The sequence below is a fragment of the Xiphophorus hellerii genome, chromosome 2 (assembly GCF_003331165.1).
Source record: "Xiphophorus hellerii strain 12219 chromosome 2, Xiphophorus_hellerii-4.1, whole genome shotgun sequence".
In the NCBI taxonomy this organism is placed as follows: domain Eukaryota; kingdom Metazoa; phylum Chordata; class Actinopteri; order Cyprinodontiformes; family Poeciliidae; genus Xiphophorus; species Xiphophorus hellerii.
Genome location: NC_045673.1, coordinates 6423207 through 6446914, shown reverse-complemented (window position 1 = coordinate 6446914; position 23708 = coordinate 6423207). Strand labels below are relative to the sequence as shown.

The 23708-nt window shown below is 35.6% G+C and overlaps 1 protein-coding gene across 2 annotated transcripts; it reads left to right on the top strand.

Annotated features, from left to right (window-relative positions):
• The first annotated feature begins 601 nt into the window (after window positions 1-601).
• LOC116733942 (neuroplastin-like) lies at window positions 602-21570 on the top strand. 2 transcript variants are annotated; one of them, XM_032584979.1, is made up of 8 exons: window positions 602-963; window positions 8180-8348; window positions 8433-8527; window positions 10479-10612; window positions 14180-14453; window positions 17474-17495; window positions 18961-19037; window positions 20567-21570. In XM_032584979.1, exons 1-7 carry the CDS (start codon window positions 873-875, stop codon window positions 19019-19021), a joined length of 846 nt encoding a protein of 281 aa, XP_032440870.1. In that variant the 5' UTR covers window positions 602-872; the 3' UTR covers window positions 19022-19037; window positions 20567-21570. The 2 variants fall into 2 exon arrangements, with proteins under 2 accessions (XP_032440870.1, XP_032440879.1); XM_032584988.1 differs by lacking the exon at window positions 602-963 and adding an exon at window positions 6735-7140.
• Window positions 21571-23708: the final 2138 nt, after the last annotated feature.

Below are 23708 nucleotides of genomic sequence, written 5' to 3'. Positions count from 1 at the left end.
AGTTATACTACATTTATAGTACGATCATGAGCTGTGGTAGTTGAGTGGTACTCTCCATACCTTCGCCCAGGTATGGAGAGTAAATGGAGATTACACACACTTCTTTGTGTCATGATCTTTAGATATTAGGTTTTTATCTTCATTTTTTTTTGTATAGAGTTTGTAGTAATATATAGATATATATAAAGAAAAACAAACAGAAAACATATATATACTACTTAAAACAAACAAATATGTATATGAAAGAAAGAAATGCATGTCTATCTGTTGTAAATATTTTTGTTTTTCTTGGATATTTTGCTTGTTCAAAATAAATAAATATTTCATTTCGTTTAATTAGTCCCTTAATGTCTTAAAATGTAAAAAGAAAAAAAAAGGAGGAAGAAGAAAAAAGACTTGGACAGTTTGTTCAACATTCCCTGCTGAACAAACTGTCCAACAAAAACTGTCCAGCGTCCATCTCTGTTCCCTCATCATGTTTTTTCTTCTGTTCCCTCATCATTTTTTTTCTCTGTTCCCTCATCATGGCTTTGTGCTCCGCTCTGTGATTGGACGTCATGTAATAAAACGAGGTCCCGCTGTTTCTGCGCTACTTCGAAATCTCGCGGGATTTGGAATTTAACGGCTGATTAAAAAAAGGTGGTTCCTTCCTCGGCTGCAGTAGCAGCAGCTCAGCAGAACCGGCAGCGGAGCCGCTCAGGTAGACGGCAGCAGCACCGCCGCGGGCTCCCGGCTCTCTACCCAGCGACACTTCACCTCCTCTTCCCCCGCGTCACTGCGCAGGAGTGTCTGGGAGGCTCCGTCCCGCATCGCCGCCACCCGCTCGGGTCACCTTAGCGCTTCCCCTACCGGCATTTCTCCGGCGACCGAAGATGATACCTGGCAAGAAGAGAGCCGCAGTCATGTCCTTATCGGTGGCGATATTCGGGACGCTGATGCTGCAGTCCGTCTCTTCCCAAAACGGTATGACATGTTTTATACTTGTATTAAAAAATAAAAATAAAACAAATAAATGCATGATTCTCTCATCATGGCTGGAATGCGGTTTTTTTAAGACTGCAGAGACATTTTTAATTAAATATGAGAGATCTCTTTTTTAGTCCTCAAACGTTCCCTGCCAATGTGGCTAAAATTTTTTTTAAATAAATAAAAGGCTGCTTGGGTTAAAAATGAAGGGTCAATGAATCATTAATGGGCTACAATCTGTTTTCGGAAGGCTGAATTGGGCCAAACGGAGGCCCGAACCGCGTCCCTAAAATGTCCTTTGAAGTGTGGTGCTGAATACTGAGCGGCACCGCCAGGCTGCAAGGACCAGTTCCGCTCATTAGTTTGGGAACGAAGCTGCACCCTGAAAAGTTAAAAACAAATCCCTTCACATGCATGCTCAGATATCCGCATCAGAGCCCATCATGTAGGCCACGATGATGGGTAATTAGATGTAGGACTTCAGGAGTAGGGCTCTCTGTAAATAGCATCAGTCCATTTTGCTGCATGCTTCTATTTTTAGTAGAGAGAGATGCTGCGCTGGGAACCGAGGCTTTAATGTCCCACCAATCTGTTAACTCCTCTCTCTGAGATGTTCTCTGCTGCAGAGCAGCGTTGATCTTGCAGCGCGGACCCCCTATTGGTCATAAGTCTCATCCCCAACAAACAGATTAAGACAGCATTACCCCGAGTAGCTGTTGCTGCCGGGGTGAAGCGCTGCTGAGCCGGAAGCTTTGGCCCATGTGTGGGACTGCGTTACACTCCGTCCTTACACATCAGTCTGAGGAATAGTTGATAAAATCCTGATTTGCTGCGTACTAGCTTCATACCTTATGATACATTTCAGGAATACTGTTGTTTTGAGACGATTTTCAAGTAATGGCAAGTTCCACCTCTCAATGATTAATAAACTTTCAAATTCAAAAATTAAAATTCAAAAATATTTGGATCCCAAAGGGAAACTAAATGTTGTCGTAACTCATATCGATGCAGGTTTTTCAAAGAGTTATTGTAGATGGTGATGGCACCTTAACTTAACATTGAAACCGGAAGACATTTTAAATATCCAAAATAAAAGACAATAAATAAAAACCACACACAACCAACATGTAGTCATCAGCAGTAGTGATGCACTGACTGCAGGTTTTCTGATTACCGATCTTTAAAAAGCTGGACCTGCAGATTTGGATTTTAGGCTGATACCAATTTTCTTTACCTGAAATGTTGCTAAATATATCAAGAAAGTCGCTGAGTTGGCATCAGGGGGGAGACTGTTGATAACTGTAGGATACAAAAACAGCAACCAAAAACAATAAATAAAGAAAAAGGAAACAAACAAAACACACATCTAAAATATTAATCATGAGTAAGGCTTCACAATTAATCAATAACAAGGCATATACTGATAGACACGTGATCAATATCACTAAATAACATGTGTGATAGAATGTTCAACAGAGAATATGGCTTGTTTATTGTTGTCATAGCAACTCCATAGCAACAGTCATGACAGTTAGTTACGGATACCTACCAAAATGGCTGTCAGCTACAACGTTTTTGGCAGTGTGACATAACACGAGGATTATGTGCATCAATTGATAATAATTAATTAAACTCCGATCCAGAACCACAGCATTCTGGGGGATGTAGGCAGAGGAAAAGGCTTCAGCCGCTTAGCCTCTCATGGCTAGCTAAGTTAAGATTGGTGGAATCAACTAACTCACTCACTCTTTGGTCACCTAGCAACAATCAGTTGGGTAACTTGCTGGAAGAGAAGGAAAATTGTACATTATACATTATATCATCCAGGTATCTTACAGTCACATTATAAGAGTTGCTGTGGATGGTGATGCTGTAGCAGTCAGTCTTGCAACAATTCTAAAGAGGCCTCTGACTGAAGATTGTCGCTGTACGAGTCTCATGAGTGTCATGATATGCTAACAGCTCAAAATCTGGGCAGCAAAACTCAAACTTCACAGTAGCATATCGTGGAAAACACCATCAGTTGTAGGCAAGCACTGCTAATCCACCTCATTTGCTTTTGCCTCTCCTTTTTAAATTTCTGTCTGGCTGCACGGTTAGGAATCCTGGCAGAGACGTTGGTGTGATCCTCCCTATAGGATCACATCTCTTTTATGGAAGAGATGGTTTGAACTTACTCTGCCTCCATAAAATCTCATTTTGGTTCTCAGGTGTTATATTTTTTCAGATGCTAATCAGCCTGCTACCAATAAGACATTGTTGCCACGGTAACGCATCATGACAACTGTCTGAAAGTCAGATAGTAAGATCAAAAAATTTTCCAGCTTCACAGCATCTAAAACCAGAGGGAATAATAGCCAAACATGCAATGATTCAAGCAAAAATAAAAACAAAAATTCAGAAAATAAATTTTAGATTTTCTGAAATCAGTTTGCAGATTTGAATGCATCAATTTTGGTCTTTTATTAATTTATTCAACTGTCATTTTTGGGGGGTGGACACCCTACAACTGTTTTTTTGTTTGGTTTTTCATTAAAAATCCACAAACTTATTGTACAATTTTATACGTTTGTGGGAACCCTAAACAACGTTTACAAATGGAGAACAAACTGAAAATTAATTATTAAACGATGCAAAGACAGAATCTTAACTGAGTTTTGTGTTAATAAACCAAGCGAGTCTGGCCGTGATTTTTACGACTCTTCCTGTTATCTGTGTGGTGGATAAGTTGTCTTGGGTCCAATTAGCTTCGCCGTTATATTTAACATCAAAGACCATTTCTTGCCTCTCACGTGTTTGAAGCTCAGAGCTTTTTGAAACTCCCTGATCTCCTCTGATGAACAAGTAAGACTCTGACATCAGTTACAGAAAAATGCTAAACTTGTTATTAAGAGTCGGTTCATGTTTGACTGAAAAAGTACAAACTGTACGAAAATAACTGCAGATATGAACTTTAATAATAACTTAAGTTTAAATGCTCAAATTTAAACAACTTCTAACTCATACTCTTACTTTCTGCACTGTGAATATTTACCTAGATTACAATATTTACCTTGTATACACAAAAAGAAAAGAGAGAAACTAAAAACCATTATGTTCCTACATAAGAATATCAACACAAAATATTGTTTTTTAAACTTTTTAAATTACATTTAGAAAAATTAAACTTCAGCTCTTAAGTTACCTGCACTGCATTTTTATAAATATAAATGTGTTCAAAGTTGGAGTAATATGTTCTTAACAACAAATAAGTAAGTAAACAAAAACAATAAATAAAGTGAATTATTAATTCTCTCAACTAGCAGTTGTTGTTTTTTTGAAGGACAATTTTGTTTACAGAGAAATCATAATTCACTTTATTTGTTGTTTTTGTTTACTTATTTTGGATATTTAAAATGTCTTCCAGATCCGGTATTAAATGTTCATTAGAATTTAAAGTTTATTGATCTCTCAGAATGTGTCTATGCATTTTATATTAAACAATATTATCGTTTATCGCAATAACTTACGGGACAATTTATCGTCCAGAGATTTTTTTTAATGTGACACTTGCCTTTATTGCATTTATTTGACTGATAAACAGCAAACTTGCTGGTTGCACTTTTTAATATTTGTATTTTTGATGCAGTTGGTGAAAGTTTCAGTAAAAATATCAGTCTGATTAGCTGGAAGCATTAAAAACAGACATAACTTCAAGCTCACAGTAAACTGACTTTAACCTCCATTTGACCATCGTCCCTCTGACATCTGGTCAAAATAAACTGACAGCATCCAACTCCCAGCACTTCAAATCTGAAATTTAATTTTTTTTTCATCAAGCTGTTGTAGGAATCTGTATTTTATAGCTTTATATTTGCGCTTCAACGTGTCTGCTGGAATTAAAGACGGTAACTTTCTGTCCTGAGTGATTCAGCGGATCTCCTTGGCTGTTTCGTTTTCTTGCTCTGTTACTGAAGTGCAGTTCTATGGAAACACTTGGGGTCCATCGCCATGCGCCTACACGCTCCCCAGAGAGCCGGAGCTGCACGGCTCGTTTAAATCTCCTCCGTCTCAGGCGCTCCATGCTGTCTGGATGCAGACGGCGCCTCCTCTTCATCGTTTCTGTTATTTAAATCGAACTAAAAATCGTTTTTAATATCAGCTGTGCTTGTTCTCTGGTATGTCTCATCACTGAATAATTATCTAGAGATCACTAATGATGTTTTTATTAAGCAGACACGACAAAGTCACATAAAGGACTTTTTTTTTTTACATTCCTGCGCTGCAGATTTTATGGCATCATTAATTGAACGAATTAGATGAGAGCGGCCTCGAAGGGACGTCCCAAAATAATTGTATTAAAGATTCCCAGGAATAGCAGCAATAATGGTGCCGGCAGACGTGGGGTCATGTTTTCAGCCGTTCAAAAAACTTAATGCAATTGGTGTCAGATGGTTTGCACACTATAAAAACAAATGTCTCTAATTTATGATGAAATACCGACAGCTGTGGTTGCCAGAATTTTACTGTATAAATACAGATTTTTACCGTACTTGTATGGTAAAATTCTGGCAAACACAGCTGCTGGTATTTTACCGTAAATTAGACAAGTATTTTTTTTTACAGTGCATATTTTTGTGTCCCATGTAATGAGATTATAGTTTGCTTTTGTTTTGAATTATTTGTGAATTTATATGAATTATGCTTCGCCGCAGCCTAATCATAACAGACTGAGATTGATTTTAATATTTATGGCACTAAATAAAACTTTCTTTCAGGTTTGCTTAATAGGACCAGAGATGGGCGATGAATTGATTTTATTGATTAATTCTATTTTTGATTTTTGAAGATTTAATTTTTGGATTTTGGGTTTCCATAGTTCAGAGTGATGTCAGCGAGTCCAGAGCCTGCCATCTTGTTTGAGAGGTGTTTTTTGTTTTTTTTGCTTCATATTTATTTGAACTTTGAATTCAAGTCAAATTATACAAAATATAAGACTTAGGATTTTTAAAAAAGAAAATAAAGTCATAATATTACAAGAATAAAGTCTTAATATTTTCAGAATAAAGTTATAATATTAGGAGGAATTAAGTAGTAATTTGATTAAAACTCCAACATGAAAAATAACGAGAAAATGAAGCTTTTTTTTTTTAAAACAACCTTTTTTCTCATAATTTTAAGAGGTTCTTCTGGTAAAATTGCGTCTTTATTCTGCTCATATTGTGACTATATTCTTGTAATTGCACAAATTTTCTGTAGCCTAACCTTAATACTGCACCATATAACTCACAGAAAGGATGATTGGTATAAAAGCCACTTATTGAACATATTTTCTGCCAATCGTAATTTAATTTTTTAGAAAAAAGAGCAAGAAAATTTAATAGATTAAGGTCAAATTTGGTGTGGTTACTAAAAATATAATAAAAAAAAAACTACAGTAAGAATAAGGTCATAAAATTATGAGAATGAAGTTATAATATTGTGACTATTCTTGTAATACTACAAATTTAATCTCGTATCATTTTCACTTTATTCTCATGCGAGTTTATTCTTGTCATTTTATGTATTTCTTATTTTTGCCCTAATACTCTGTTGTAGGTATGAAAAAATTATTAGATTTTTTAAGCCACATCGCCCAGCTATAAGTGGGACTAATATTTAAAAAAGAGGAAGTTTAAGTTTTATTTCTTCATCCTGTTGATTTCTTTCTTTTAATACATACTTTCTCGTTTATTCAGTTATTTTCCCCTTCATCTGCTTTCTGTTGCCTGTTTTTCTTTAACCATTCCTTATTTTGGCTCTTTATGTTTCTTGTTTTGACCGATCTGGGGATCTGCCGCCCTGCAGCGGGCTTTGTGAAATCCCCTCTGTCCGAGACCAAGCTCACAGGCGACACCTTTGAGCTGTACTGTGACGTGGTAGGTAACCCCACCCCAGAAATCCAGTGGTGGTACTCCGAGATCAACCGGGCGGACTCTTTCAGGCAGCTGTGGGACGGCGCCCGCAAGCGGCGGGTGTCGATCGGCACGGCGTACGGCGTCAACTCGGTGAGCGTGCTGGGCGTTTCGCACCTCACCCTGGATGACGCCGGGACCTACGAGTGCAGAGCTAGCAACGACCCGCGGCGTAACGACCTCCACCAAAACCCGGCCACCACGTGGATCCGAGCTCAGGCCACTGTCACTGTGCTGCAGAGTGAGTGGTCAGTGTTGAGAAACCCACCAACCCATCCACTTCCTGTTTGACTCTCCAGCGGATCAGCAGCTTCCCTCTGCCATCCTCCCCTGCAGACCTGAAACTGAAGGAAAGCAGAAAATAGTCGCATTACACTGCAAAACAAAAACAATAAACAAACAAACAACTAAATCTTACCAAGTATTTTTTGGTCTAGTTTCTAGTGCAGATACCATAGTGCACAACTAACTTAAAGAAAAGTTTAACCTTTTTGAGCTTTACATCATGTTATAAAGTTATTCCCTCATCAAAAACATACCTGGAGTGTTGCTTTGATTCTTTCACACATGTTTCAGAAACCCCTTTATCTCCATGGCAACCATTCAGATATGCAAAAATGCCTGGGTGGACTTAGCCCCACCTTCAAGACCCAGCTGCTATTTACTAAAAACAAGCTCTTATATCTTTACTTAAAAGTTACCTTTAAGTTAGTTTTGTTGTATTTGAAGTGTTCCAACATATTTGGACAAGAAACTAGACTGAAATATTTGATAAGATTTTGTGTTTTTGCAGTGTATTGTCTGCAGCTCTTCCCCTAATTCAGTCAATCCTTCGATGTCCATCCAACATGTAGAGGCAGCCTTCCTCTTTATTCCCTGTGTTCATTATTTTACCTTTCCACACTTTAAAAAAATTTTTTTTTACTTTATTAAACTGTTTTCTTTACATTGCAACGTTTATAATTTGATTTTAGTTTCTTAAAAATAATCACAGTTTAAAGAAACTAAACATAAATTTAGCAGAAAAGGTAAGTTTCACCAATAATCCAGCATATAAAATATGATAGACATAAATTATGAGTGGGCATTTATAGTATTATTTATCATTTATCGAAATAAACTTTTTATCATAAGAATTTTGATTTATCTTTGTCATAATAATTTCCAATTACTATTTTCTTTCACAATATTTGTTATTTTAAATGTATTTTTTATTTTTTTGCAGTGCAGGCATTATTTTATGTTATTTTATTTTTTGCTGAGTCGTCTTTTTGTTACAGAGCCATCGATTTCCGTCTCCGAGCCGGTGACGATCACCTCGGACGTGGACAGCATCTTGCTGCAGTGCAACCTGACCAGCTCCTACGGCAACCCCACCGAAAGCTACTGGACGAAGAACGGGGAGGAGATCTCAGGAACGCGAACCCTAAACAAGAATGCTGAACACAGGTGGAGAAGTTGGCGCCTCGGTCCTAAATATAAAGTCCTTGCGGCCTGCTTTGGGTCAACTTGAGTTTCTTTTCTGATCCGCAGGCTCAACAGACCAAGAGGAGACGACGCCGGCGTGTACATGTGTGTCTACAACTTTGAAACGGCTCCACCTGCCAACGCCACCATCGAAATAAAATGTAGGTGCTTATTTTTGAGCTGCGGGCAAATTTACCTTTTTAGAGGTGACCTATTATACTTTCTTGAACAGATTTTTATAGGTCTCTACGCTATACAAAACATCTTCAATACAGTTCTTTTGCACAAAATCATTCTTGGATAATAAGATTTTAGTCTGCTCAGTTGTACCTATTTTGAGCTTCCTTTCAGAATGAGCTGTTTTTGAGTGTCTTGTCACTTTAAATCTAAGAAAGCTAATGGCCACGCCCCCCAACTAGACTCACACTAAAAAACGGCTACTTTGACTGCACCATCTGTTCTGGTAGCACAATTCGTACCATCAGCTAATTTGTGCATGTGTTGAAAGAAATACTACGAGCGAGGGTATTCTTATTTATTTTGTTTTGTGGGTCAGTGTATTTGTAAAGGTAGAATATGATTAACAGAGAAGAAATAAAGGTAAAAACGACGTAACCACATTTTGCAAGACTGCTTCTGAAAAATAAAAACAATCAAGTAAATGTGTATGCAAGTTCACAATAATAAGGAAGGATTGCAATCAATTAGTGTTTCCCATTAACACATGGAAACTTTTAGTTAATCTAATAAAATATGTAATTATTATAAAAATAAATATCTTTTTTTGTCCTTGATGAGTCTGCCGTAGGCCAAGTTGACGGCAGCTGCTAGCTAACACTCCCATGAATCCAATACACACTTTTCTACTGAATTATAATCTTTGAACTAAATTATGACCATTATTATTCATTAAGAGAATTATACCATTGCGTAGGAAAATAGGCAATGTTATAACAATGAGTATTTTAATTAACATAAATAAATACGTTACACTTTGTTGAAGTTCATTTTAAGGATTATCTGGAAGTATTTCTTTAGTCAAACAGTGTTCTTCCATAGCAGATTGTACAGAAACAGCTACTGCGGTAAAACCATTTGAACAAACGTGAAGGAGCTCAGCTTGGGTTGCTAGGTAACGGGCAGAGTTCTGCTGGGGTTGCTAGGTAACGGGCTGGCTTCTCTGGGGTCACTAAGTGAGAGGTCAGTGCCTGCTGATTTGTGACTTTACATTCCAAAGATTTTTTTTTGAAACAACAACTTACATTAACTTATTGCCAAAAAAACCGACTGGATTGTTATTTTTTTTAAAGCTTGGGCTGTTTTTGAAAGCACTAGATATTCAAGTGGAAGTACAAAAGCATGTAAAATGTGAGTTTTGCATGAGGTCCCATCTGAGCTGTGACCAGTCAGAGCTGAGCCCTCGCTGCCCTGCCATCTTGGACCTGCGATTTCAAACGGCTCTGCTGGCTGCTCAGGGGCAGCCGGCGCCCTTGACACCTTCATCCAGCCAATGCCCGGCTCAGTGGCAGCAGATGGTGTCTTGTTTGCCTGATGGCGAGGGATTATGTCTCAACGGTAAAATCCGGTCAGCCTTTTCTGCCGTCACACATGCATGACTTGTAGAGGCCAATTGGATTTTTGGAAGGTGTACTTATTATTTGATGGAGCATTTCTTCTGCTCATTAAAGCAGAAACGAGCAGTTTCCTAAAGCACATAATTCCTAATTTAATTCATATTTATTAATATTTAAATGTATCATTTCCTTCTTAATAGATATATAGCATTTATGAATTATGTATTCTTTGAGTTTAAGTGTCAAATGTCAAATTTTAGAGAAAAAATCCCTAACAAACAAACAGCATTTCTATTGATTTTCAAAGGAAAAAGTCACTTTTGTTAAACAAAAATTACTTCTAGAGAACAAGTGTCAAACTCAAGGTCCGCGGGCCAAACCCGGCACGCCGTAGCTTTTTATGTGGCCGTCATCAAACTGTGGCTCTTTAGACTTTTCACAATGGCTCTTAATAACTTTGGCTAAATTAAAAACTGCAATATATTCGGTGTATTTTTGCTTCTTGAAATAATGTCTGAATTATAATTTATTGTTTCAGCTACTCCCATCATAACAGGCCACAAGCGCAGTGAGAATAAGAACGAGGGTGACCGCGCCGTGCTCTACTGTAAGTCTGTGGGCTACCCTCACCCCGTCTGGACCTGGCACAAGATCGACCCGACTGGCATAAGGGTAGGTCATCAATAATATCACCAGACGCAGTTTAGGAATGAAAATTTGTTTATTACTTAACTCCTATCCTCAGGTTTCATATAACATTATTTCCTTCAATGTGAATGTACATGTAGGCTTGTCACGATAAGGTATAAGTCAATTAATCGCATCAATAATTCCATCTGCATGATTTATTGTTTTTTTTGTCTTTTCTCTCTTTTTATCAAAAACTGGATGATAAAAGTTTTCAGTCTGGCGTTTTGGTCTCAATTAGCCATTTTTTTGGAAGGACAATTTTGTTTACAGAGACTTCATAATTCATTTTATTTGTTGTTCATGTTGTTTTGTTTATTTAAAATGTCCTTCAGTTAAAATGCTAAATGTTTAATACAATTTAAAGTTTATTGACCTTTGAGAATGTCATGAATTGTTATGCCGTTATTTCTGTTGTAATGCTTGAAAATGGTTTCAAAACAACAATATTATTGTTTATCACGATAACTTCAGGGACAATTTATCGTCCAGGAAAATTCATCATGTTGAGAGGCCTATATATTATTTACTTTAACATACTTTTCTGTCCATAATTATCATTATTGAAGAAAATTAACTGAACAGATAACATAGCTTGACGATTTTTCTTTATTGTATCTATTTTAATAATCATACCTGTTAATTGGAATACGCAAAGTCAACCTACTAACAGCAGTAATTAAGCCAAAACTGTCAAAAAAATACATTTTACGCCTCAATCAAGACACTGAGCGTTTCAGAAGTGTACAGATATTATTAGCTATCAATTGGTGGTTGAGTTTATTCTCTATTATACATGTTATGATACATCTGCTGCCCCTGCTTGATCCTGTTGGGTGTTGGAGAAAATCCCAGCTAACAAAAGGGGAAGAGGCAGGATACATCCTGCATGAGCTTTCAGTCCCGCAATTAAGGTTTAGAATAAAAAAAATAAATGAATACAAAATGGATAAATTCACATAAATGCTCAAAGTTGTAAGAAAACCTACACAGACAATCCATCAATTCTCTCCTTTTTCTGTTTCTTTGCTTGTTCAGTTGATAGATTTATATAATAAAGAGGTAAACACTTTGAAAAGACAAGACGAACCAGTAAGAAATGTCTCGCTAAGAAAAAAACTGACTGGAAAATGAATGCAGGGGGTCATGAGCAGGTTGTCACCGCAGCTTCCAAATCCAAGTTAAAACTGTTGGCCTGCATGATCTGAGCAGAAGGTAGCGCTGGAGATTAGGAAGTCAAAATCCACTTTAGCTAAGCCACCATTTGTTTAACGACTGTAATCTAATACTATGGCTTCTCATTGTGAGGCATCAATTAGGCCCAGATTTTTCATTTGTTTAACATATTAAAGAAGATGGCGGTTTAAAACATAAAATATTTATGGTCCAATATGAAGAAATGTAACTACAGGAAACATGAAGCACTGCTGCACACATACATTTTCAAGCTTAGAAAACCTGAAAATAACTTATTGCTACATAATTTTACACTGAAAAACAAATGAGAACAAAAGACGATAATGAGGATTTTTTTTTGTTTTTGCAAAATACACAATAACACTATTTCGCAGCGACATATTAAAGAGAAATAAGGAAAATGTTCAATCCAGGATAGATTCAATCTTTCAGTTATTATTAATAAAAATACCCTAGAGAAATAAAAATTAAAATAACATTTACTTTTTAAAAATGTGAAAATTACTAAAGGAACTCTGTGTTCCAGCAGTTTTGCAGTTTTCTAGAAGTTTGTTCCAGATTAATGGAGCTTAAAAACTGAATTCTGCTTCTTCATGTTTGGTTCTGTTTCTGGTTCTGGTTCTGCAAATGCAGTTTTTTTTGTCTTAATGTCTTTTTATTTTTGTGTTTTTATGATGTAAATCACTCAGAACTGCTTTGTTGCTGAAATGTGCTGCAAAATCAACCTGATTGATTGATCTGTCGGAAGGTTGATACAACAACAACAAATAGCCCCGCCACAATAATCAATAAATCAATTAATAGCATGAAATATTAAAATGAACTCAATAATTTCTGATAGTGTGATTTATTATTTTTCTTTTCTACCAAAACTGGATGATAAAAGTCTTCATTCTGGTGTTTTGGTCTCATGTATCCCATTTTTTGAAGGAAGATTTTGTTTACAGAGACTTCATAACAATTTTTTTTTCATTGTTTTGATTTTTTTGTTTATTTATCTTGGATATTTAAAATGTCTACCAGTTTCAGTGTTAAATGTTCATTAGAATTTAAGGTTTATTGATCTTTCGGAGTTTGTTCCTGTGTTATAAATCCATTAATATAATATTACTTGAAAATGGTCTCAAAACAATAATATTATTGTTTATCACAATAATTTCTGGGACAATTTATCGTCCAGAAAATGTGGTTATTGTGGCCGGCCTGACAACATATCTTTAATGTATTTTGTTGCTAAGTGTTTCAGTGATTTATAAAGAAAAGTATTTTAAAGTCCAGTATATATTTTCCTAGTTCTGGATCAGCTGAATCTCTGATTGACTGGAAAGTGGAAAGAAAATCTCTTCACATCTTGGGGTGTCGAAGTCTCCATAGCAACCAGTAGATGCTATATTTATGCTAACTGGTTGTTTGCAAGGCCAGAAAAATTATTTTTCTCAGCTGCTATACAAACAGTAAGGTCTGCAGAGTGATACATGTGAATGAACTTGAAAAGAAATGAGATAAAACTTAGTTGTTCTGCAGTAAACAGTCCTGGTGAGTTTGGCAAAGGATGAATATGTGGGAAAGCTTGTCATGCTTTCTGCCTACTGTGGTGGGGAATGTGTGAGGTTTCTGTTTCTCAGGCCACGTTAGACTGCATGACCTCTTTGAAATACCAGGACATTTAAATTAAATACTGACAGACCTTGCCCATCAACGCAATATTTTTTAATATAACCATGATGCAAAAATATTTGGACAGAAAAGCACAGAGATTCTCACCAGACACCAAATCATCTTTTTCCCACGACTGTAGAGAAAGCAGAAGAAGATATAAAACCACACTATGGACCATGTAGAGAAAATATACAGAAAGGATTCATCTCTCAATCTCTGTGAGACGTAAACTTATGAAATGTTATAGAAGAAGAATAAATGTTGACAGGAGAGGATGAAGAAGTTTGGCTCTAGTGATATTGTTAGAAACCTATGACTGAGTAGGGCTACTAAGAAAAATACATTAAAAAAATAACCTTACAAGAATAAACTTGTAGGAAAATAAAGTCAAAATAAAGATGGAATAATGTGAGAATAAAGTTAGAATATTATGACTTTATTGTAATTTTATTTTATTTTCTTAACGTACCTATGTAAAAATTATTTTCTTACCCACTAAGGAGTTGGATTTCTGTTGATTTTTGTTGTTTAGTTTAGTTTAGTTTTTAGTTTAGATTATTGCAAAATCTTCCTTTGCAATAATCTATTTGTAAGCTGTTCATACATCTTTCTCATGCTGCATCTATAAAACCAGCAGCTTTAATTTTCCCAAACCTTCAGGAATTTGTAACGGCTTTGTGTCCGACCCCTCGGCAGGACATCGACAACTCCACCGGACGCTTCTCCGTCATCAGCAGGGAGAACTACACCGAGCTGCACATTTCCAAGCTGGACATCAACCTGGACCCCGGCGAGTACATGTGCAACGCCACCAACATCATCGGCAGCCATAACGAGAAGTCGGTGCTGAGGGTCCGCAGCCTGCTGGCGCCGCTGTGGCCGCTGCTGGGCGTTCTGGCTGAGATCATCATCCTGGTGATCATCATCGTTGTTTACGAGAAGCGCAAGAAGCCGGAGGATTTACAAGACGGTGAGTCACCAGTGGTGATGATCAAGCATCAGGTGTGTGGCTTTGGTGTATTAGGGATCTCAGTTTTAGGGTTTTTTTAATATTAATTTGTACATTTTTGGATTTAGAGCAGCTTTCCTTGCTGTGGTTTGTTTTCTAGAGGAGTCACTTAACACTGCGCTGCAGCTGCAGTCAATAATTTATCCCGGTCAGGTAGACACAACAACACAGACACTGAAGGCTGCACCTTGTCACAACAGTTTCATCCATTTAATATTAATGAGCAACTTGATCCTGCAGTCTTGCAGATGTGGACTTTTTCAATTATTAATTTATTTCCAGGGAAGCTTTAAAAGCTTCTGCAAACTTAACCAGAGTAACTCGTCTTTCAGCTGCTTCAGTGCCAACAAGTGACTCTCTAATATTAGCTACTTTGTTTTTGAGGGTCTGAGGACAGAATAAATGATGCATTAATGGTATTTGAGCGACCTTTTCCCCTCAAACTGAATTTTGATATTGTCTCACGCTGATCAAATGCGACATGCAGGGAATCGGTGAACGGTAAGAAATGTGTCCAGGTAGCGTACAGAAAAACATAAACATAAGATTAATGAGAAATACATAGTTGCTGAATTTAGGAATGTTAAGTTTTTATCAGATACGACTAATCAGATTAATCGATTATGGAAATATTCATCAACTAATTTAGGAATTAACTGGAGTACATAGTTTAAAAGAGCCATTTGTTTCCATCTAAGACATAAAATTTTTTGTCTGTAAATTTGTTCTACACAGAAGAACTGAAGTGGCATTTTTAGCTTCACCTTTTCAAAATCTGTTTAGAATCTCATATTAAACATCTTTTGATAACTACTTATAAACCAGTTAATTAAAAAAGTCAATAACAGAAACTGAATTAATGTTTAGTAAAGCAGAATAGTCTGAGTTGTTCATATTTTTAGCTACAGATGCATCCTTTGATAAAAGAATGTAGTGTTGCATTTGGGCTACAAAATCTACAAAATGTTCATATTTAAAACAGAAATTTAGTATTTTTTATTGGCTTCCATCTTGTAATAGTGAAGTGCAGAAACAGGTGGTGGAGGGGCAGCATGTCACCACTCTGCAAATCTCATTTAAACAAATTTAGAAAGTAGGAAGAGTGTGGTGGATAATTTGAACAGTTTCAAACTCTTATCTTTTAAACCTTGGTATATCTTGATTCCTTGTTTTATTTTTCGCAAACAAAATGAATTAATTAAGTTATTTAAATAATCTGTAAGGGTAGGATAACTTAGTAATGATTGAATAAATCCAAATAATATATATTTTGAAACATTTAATAAAAGCAGATTAATAATCTTGATCTGGTGAATGAAAATGTTTTTTTTGCTCAAATGCTCAGGATTGTTTTTTAATTTAAATGGAAATTTCTCAGAACTTTGTGTTAACAGAAATAGTTAAAAGTCGCTGTAGACTGGTTAAGTTTTTTGTTTGTTTTTCAGTCTATTAGCTGCTGAATGTTTTAACAGACTGCTGTAATATCTCCCGTCTTCCTCCCTCCTCCTCCTAAATTGCGTAACCTAAACCGTGTTCGTGGTAAGTGTGAGACGTTGCATGCTGCCTGAATTTTAATGCATCTCATCTTTCTCCTCTTCATAGCACAGCTTATGCTTCTGCTGGAGTTTTTTTGTTTGTTTTATTTTCCAAACTAATCTCTCCAGAAGCGTGCGTTATGTTTCCAATGAAGTGGAGATGTTTTGTTTCTCTCAGTTCTTTCTGCTGTCACTGTTTCACCCTGTTTCTAACTGATGGACTCCTAATGAGTCTGATGGACCCGTGTTTACGTTACTACTTGCATCCGGACATTTTGCACATGTGCACACGGGTAGAGGGCAAAAACATCCTTTTACTTGCCGACCATAGAAGCAAATGAAACCTGGAGATGTAGGTATCATTGATTTACTCCACCAAAAAGGGAAAATAAAGCAGAGAAACCGGCGAAGAACAACTCAAAATGACTCGTATTCTTCTTTTTTCTGGCTCTCTGTGTCGGCTGTATTATACGCAGACGCGTTGCCGTAGCAACCGGCTGACGACATATCTACTACTGTGCAAGGATTCAACACTGAAAAACATGCAAACATTTCCCAAAGAACAGAACATTCAGTCCGTTACAGTGTCATGTTTTCAAGCCTGGTGTTTATTTTGCGATTATTGATAAGTGATCACCTGAAGGTTGATTAGCTAATTTGAACACCTGCTCTACCGACTATATGTCAGAACTGCTGCGTGCTTCGCCTTTTTTATTTATGTTTTTGTTTTCCACAACTTTTTGTTAGAATTTTACACAAAAACAAAGTACATGTCCATGTCCACATTCAGCTCCATCAAATAGAGACAAACGCCATAGTAACAAAAATGTATATAGATATATATTTTAACGGAACCAAAACACGCAGCGATTTCACATGTACATGTTAAGGTTGTCAAAGTCAAGCTAGCATGTCTGACCTACTTCCCTCTCTCTTGCTCTTTTTTCTTAATTAAAACGTTTTACTGACTTGTGAAATGCGATGACCTTTGAACCTGGTTTTCTAGATGTAGTGTTGACAATTATTAGCAAAGCACTGAATCCTCTCTTCTTTTATATACTATCAAAACGTTTAAGATTTACCGCGTTATGTTTTCAGCTAAAACCAATGCTAGTCATCATCGGGTAGCAGATTTTTGCCCTCCAGCAGGGAGTTGCGTGCATGAAGTCACGTTCAACGTGTCTATAATATTTTAAATCTGCATTTTGATTGTGTGTAAATGTTTTTTTTTTATTAATTGTGAGTGATTTAATCCGTTTTTTTTCTTTTTAGTGTGTATTTTTATGCTGCCTCCTCGCTCCATCAGTCTGTATAGATATAGAAATGAAACAGCTCGGTGTGTTACAAGTTAAACTCGTGTTATTTCATCAGCGTGTTCACCGTCTTTATCGTTATTTTATTCATTTTCTGCTCCTCATCTCTCCGTATTTCTCCCTGTTGCTGCAGATGATGACCTAGCTGGACCAGTGTAAGTGCCAACATTCAGCCTGTGCTACCTTATCTGTGTTAAGCTTTGTGAAGTAGTGTGTGTTTTGTTGTAGATTATCCTGATGGATCTCACTGTAAATGGTGTCCTCGGATCTGGGTCACAGAACATACGGTTGCAGTATTACTGTTTCAGATGTCGAATAAATCCCTGGATTGTAGATGTTAGAGTGGAACATGCCTGATCTGAACCAAAAGTTGACATCTACAATATCGACAAGGAGATAAATGTGTTTTTATGTTGCTAAAGGTTTATAAAAATAGTTGTGGGTGATATAGACGTATTGTTTTATAATAATCTTTTGTGGTATTATTGTGAAAATTATAAAAATGATGAGAAAAACTACTTATTGCTTCCTTTTTAGGAAACTGTATGAATACAACAAAGATGCAAACATCTCCATTTGTAATGCGCTACTTTAGGACACCAGTCGTGTAAAGAAGTGCGATTAATATCATGTTTTCAAATTTATTGACACTTACTGAACAAATAATGGAGAAAAAAGTTACATTAATAATCCCAACAATACAGAGAGCTTGGGGCCGGTTTAAACATGATTAATGGGAATTTATCGTCATGTACGATTAATCAGAATTCTTATTAGGATAAGAATTTTATCACGATAAACGATACGATAAATTATCACCCCTACTATTTGGGATTTCCACAACTGTAAAAACTTTGAGTAAAAGTATAATTTTTTGCCAGTACGTCTAATTTATGAAAGGGGTAAATAATTTCAGCTGCAACTGTATTTGAAAAAAAATAATATAAATAAAGATGATGTTCATCTATAACATTCCATTTACCCAAAGTGTAATAACCTCAATTCTCAAAAACCAGTTCAATCTCACCTAAAACAGTGATTATTACTGGAAAACTGCAATAAATGGCATGAAAAATATAGAACTAAAGCACTGATTTGATATAGAGCGGATATTTTGGCTACATTACAAAATTTTTCATTTACTTTAAAAGGGGACAAGACATTAGAAAAAAACCCAACAAGTTTAATGTGAGACCTGCACTGCAAAAACACTAAATGTCTCTATTTTTATCTAGTTTCTAGGGGAAACATCTTGATACACAAAACTAACTTGGTTATAAGTGAACAAGAAATGGTACTTTTTTGTCTATATTCAATAATTATTTACTAAAAACAAACTCTTATATCTTGTTGAAAGGTTACTTGTATATTTTGTCTTAGTTCAAGTTTACTAAAATATTTATACTAGAAACTAGACCAAAAATACTTGGTACAATTTTGTGTTTTTTCAGTGTTCTTCAAAAAGAAACTAGAAAACTTTTTTTTTTCTATTTTCCGGATGTTCCAACTTTAAATTCCCTGATATGTTAAAACAGTTATTTATTCTGAGATTTAAATGTACTATTTATATTTTTAATAAATGCAAGATGACAACTGACTGTTGCTTATTTTCTGTTTAAGGAAAACTAATTCGACCAACAACCACAAAGACAAGAATCTCCGTCAGAGGAACACAAACTGAGAAACCTGTCTGAACAGTAAGTATTTTATTCCTGCAAGAAGTCATTTTAATGATCAGCCAAGAGATGCAATGAGAAAATCAGCTGATTTTTAGCTTAATTTTACCAACAACCAGTCAGGAAACTACACTTTTTTTTTTATCAATTGGAAAATAACAGTTTAAAAAGTCTCACAGGATTTGAATATATCATATTGTACAAGGCTGGTCATGATAATTTGTCACTTTGAACCTGGAAGATGCCAGGATGCAGAACAGCTGCAGCACAATTTCATCAGACCGATCCGTCAGAGACTTTATGAACAGCAAGAGATTGAGGCTGATGTGCTTATTTCTTAGAGCTGGACACTGAAAGAAAATAAGAGATGCTGGAGGATAGGGGTAGAAATGCTCACGACTGGGCAAAAGAAGGAAAGAAATCAGACATTTGTTGCTGCTTGATTTTTCTCAGAAGCTATGAGACACGGCTTGATGTTTATGACAGAGCTGAATCAGTTCTTGGTGCGTCAGTCACATTGAGTCACCGAAGACAACGAGTTCAAGTTAACTTCTAGGAATTGTCTTCTTGATTGCACGGTCTGGCCCAGCTTTAAACGGGACCTTTTACACAAAATTCACATTTTGCAAATTTTTGTAATTCCATTTGCGTTTCTGCTGCTTCTAAAATCAGCCCAAGCGTAAAAATAAGAATAACAAAAAGGATAAAAAACACTCGGCCAATAATGGCAAATGAGTTTGTTTTTTGGTATCTGGAAAACGAACCGTTTTAAAAAATCTCCCAACCCCAGCCGAGCCCAGCCCCGTTACCTAGCAACCCCAGCCGAGCCCAGCCCCGTTACCTAGCAAACCCAGCCGAGCCCAGCCCCGTTACCTAGCAACCCAAATGGAACTCCTGCATGTTTGGTCATCTGGTAGGCCTTCATTAATCTGTTTATGGAAGCTGAATAGTGCCTTTATTTTTTCCTTTTGTGCTTCTACAAGTTGAATTTAAGAAATGTAGGCATTTTGAAAATCTCAGATTTAAACTGAGGAAATATTTTCTGTAGAATAAACGCAGGGAGATTGCTGCTGATATCTGTATCTTGTTTTAAGTCAATAATTCCTTAATTTTGGTTTTTTTTTAATAAAACCTACTAGTTCCACTTGTAGATCGTTTCACTTATAAAATGGTAAAGATGTGTCGACCTTTTGTCAATATTAATCAATTATTTGCATAAAACACCCTCCCATATCTTGCTGAAAAGTCACCTATAAGTTAGTTTTGTCTTATTTTTCAGTATTTTCACTAGAAACTAGACCAAAAATATCTAGGAGAGTTTGTGTTTTTTCAGAGTATATGTTATATTTCTTGGCTCCTTTTTAAATAATTAATGAACACTCATGACAGTAATGTTGGAATAATTTTTTTATGCAGTTCTTATGTAATGTTATAGTTCATAAAGAGAAGCTAGAATAGGCTACACTCATAATCGTCAGGCGACACTGGAAGATGATAATCTGTATTAAAGATGCTGGTTTTAATGATCTAAATCTTCTCTCTGTTTGCAGGTCTCATTAATCATGTATTGACCATATGAAGGTAAACAAGAAGGGACTCCATAGCTGTCACTCATAAATGTATCTGCCGTTAGAGGAGTGGTTGTGGGGATCAAATGAGGCATGCCTTATTATTTTATTGTGTGAGACATGAAGCTACTCAAACCATTACAGAGTTAACATTATAACCATTGTTGCTGCATGCGGTTGTTGTTTGAGTTTTTTCCTTCTTAATCGCTAATTTTATATTTTTACAACTTACAAAATAATGCATGCGAAATGTTGACCTTCTGTTTGACACAGAATTGGCTTTCTTCCTGTTTTTAATTTATTTATTATTATTATTATTATTATTATTTTTCTCCTGAGGTTGTGGAAACTGTACTGTGAAAAACAAAAACCCTGCAATGTAAAAGCAAAGATCACCTTAATCCGGTATGACAGATGTGTATAGTTTTATCATTCTTCTGCATACCATTAATTCATTTTACTATGTCATATAAATATATATAAAATATATGTATATCACATTTAAGGGCTTTGCAGTGTCCCTCTAAAGCTGTTAAAGGTTTACTTTACTTCATGTATGTACTGTATGTAATAAATCGCTACAATTATGTATCAGATCACCATTTAATATATAGATTATTCATATCATATGATGCACTTAAATGTTAAGAATAACGACGAACTGTACAAATCTACTTTAGGAAATATGTTACGAATCATTCTGACATATTATTTTGTATTCATGTGTATTGTACAGCATGGCTATTATCCTATGCAATTATTATCCATATCAGTATATTGAAAGTCATTGCAGCTTCTGATTCCTCTGTGACAAAGCTTTAAACTAGTAGGATCACCGTAGAGCATCGGCGTCATATTTACACGGCTGCACGAGTTTTCATCAGCTGGCATGGGAGGCGGCGAGAGAGAGAGACCCATGTCAGAGCCTGACACGTTTCCCAGGACTTCAACTCATTTTTAACAATAAATACATTAAGACAAACAAACTCTGTGGCGTTTTCTTTAAGCAGTTCTTATATATAGCATATATATAACTGTTTATATGTTGTTTGGGATAACCCTGTGCAAATTTTGTGGAGAAAAGCACCATCTAGCGGGATCATGAGGGAATTACAGCTGAGGAGAGCAACAAACATGAGGGCTATTTGTGAAGTTACACATAAAAAAATGAACAATAACTTATTTTATTTAGCGTGTCGTGAAGAAATATTTTAATATATTATTATTTTAAAATAATAATAATATCTTTAACCATGTTATTCATACGTTTATAAATGTCAGAGTTCCAAAAATAAATATTTAAATTGGAGCTAAATATTTAGCTTCCAAGCTAAATATTTAACTTTCAAAATATTTAGTTAGAAAGCTAAATATTTAGTTCCAGAATAAATATTAAAATTGGAACTAAATGCTCAGTTTGGAAGCTAAATATTTAACCTTCAAATTAAATATTTGTTAGAAAGCCAAATATTTAGTTTTAAAACTAAATAGGTCCAAAAGGAATATTTAATTTGGAGCTAAATTTTTTTTTAACTAAAAGTTTAGTTCAGAAAATAGTTTTTAGTCTAAATATTTATTTGCAAAATGAATATTTAGACAGCTGAACTTAATGCTTAGCTTTCTAACTAAATATTTAATTTGAAACATATTTCAGTTTTCTAACTAAATATTTTAGCTCCAAATTAAATATTTATTTTTCTAACTAAATATTTAACTTAAAGCTAAATATTTATTATTAAAAGTAAACATTTAATTTCAAGCAAAACATTAAATTTTTAAACCAAATATTTATTTTCAAAACTAAATATTTAACTTACTATCTAGATATTTAAGATGCTAAATATTAACTTGTATGCAAATTGGCTTGCCGATAAGTGTAAAGTGAAATATGAAAATAAAAGCTGGTCTATATAATTTCCTCCATTGGAGGGACTGGGTTTTTTGCAGCTCTCCCTGTGAAAACACGTGGAGAAGAGCGCCATCTAGTGATGTTATGAGGGAATTACAGCTGTCAGGAGCTCAGATTGATGAGGACCAACAAAGTGTAAGAACATAAAACAATCTCCAGCATGGAGGGGTCAAAATACACAAAACAATCCTTTTTCATTTTGTTTTAACATTTACTAAGTTATTTACAGAGAAGACCATAAAAGGGTTTAACTTACGGAGGAGAAAATGAAACTTTAATAATGTTGATGTCTCTTTCAGAGTGATTTCACGGAGGTGGCCAGATGGAGATCACTGATGAACTTCAGGGTGTCGTACCAGAAATTAAAGCCACAAGTTTTATCACGCCGTTGTATTTTATTAGCAGTTATAGTGCAAAGGTGTTAAAATGTGGCACAAAACAGACAAGAAACGATCGCGATGAAAAAAATTCCCAGCTGTGACCAAAATCCAGAGGTTTATTAGAGGCAAACTTCACCATAAACACCAAAGACCACAGCAGGTAGGTTACGGGAATAAAGATTTAGAGAAATCTAACTCAGAATTAGGTTATAAGACAAATGGACTTTATATCTAAAATGAAATCCTTGTTGAGGATCATGGGCTGATTATAGATCATTTCTGCCTACGTGTCAGGATGTTCTGTTTGAAGAGGACCCAAATGCAGAGATGCTGAGGCAGAGAGTAGATTCGAAGATTTAATGAAAAAAGAAAAAATGAACGAAGATTTTGCAAAAAGCGATGGGAGAACAGGGAGCCAGAGGAGAACAAAAAACATCAGAAACAACCAAGAAGCAAGACAGGGCGAATGAAATCTAATTTAACTGGAGGAACTTATAATTAAATTCAAGGAATAAAGAAATTGTATTAGATCTCAGTGTTTGCGCCAGTAGTTTAGTTGGTAGAGATAGAAATTAAATTTCCAAGTGAACCCTGAACTCCAAGGCAGGTTTTCCAACAGAGGTGGGCAAATTACCAAAGAATTGTAAAAGTAGAACTACTTCATATTTTTATTCAAGTAAAAGTAAAAATGTAGCTATACTCAAGTACTGAGTAACTGATCAAATTATCAATCATTTAATGTTTAAAGATTACATCATCAAAGGGACAATAATATAAAGCTAAGTGGAAATTTTAACGATCAAAGTGGCAATAATTCATGAAAATAGAAAATACA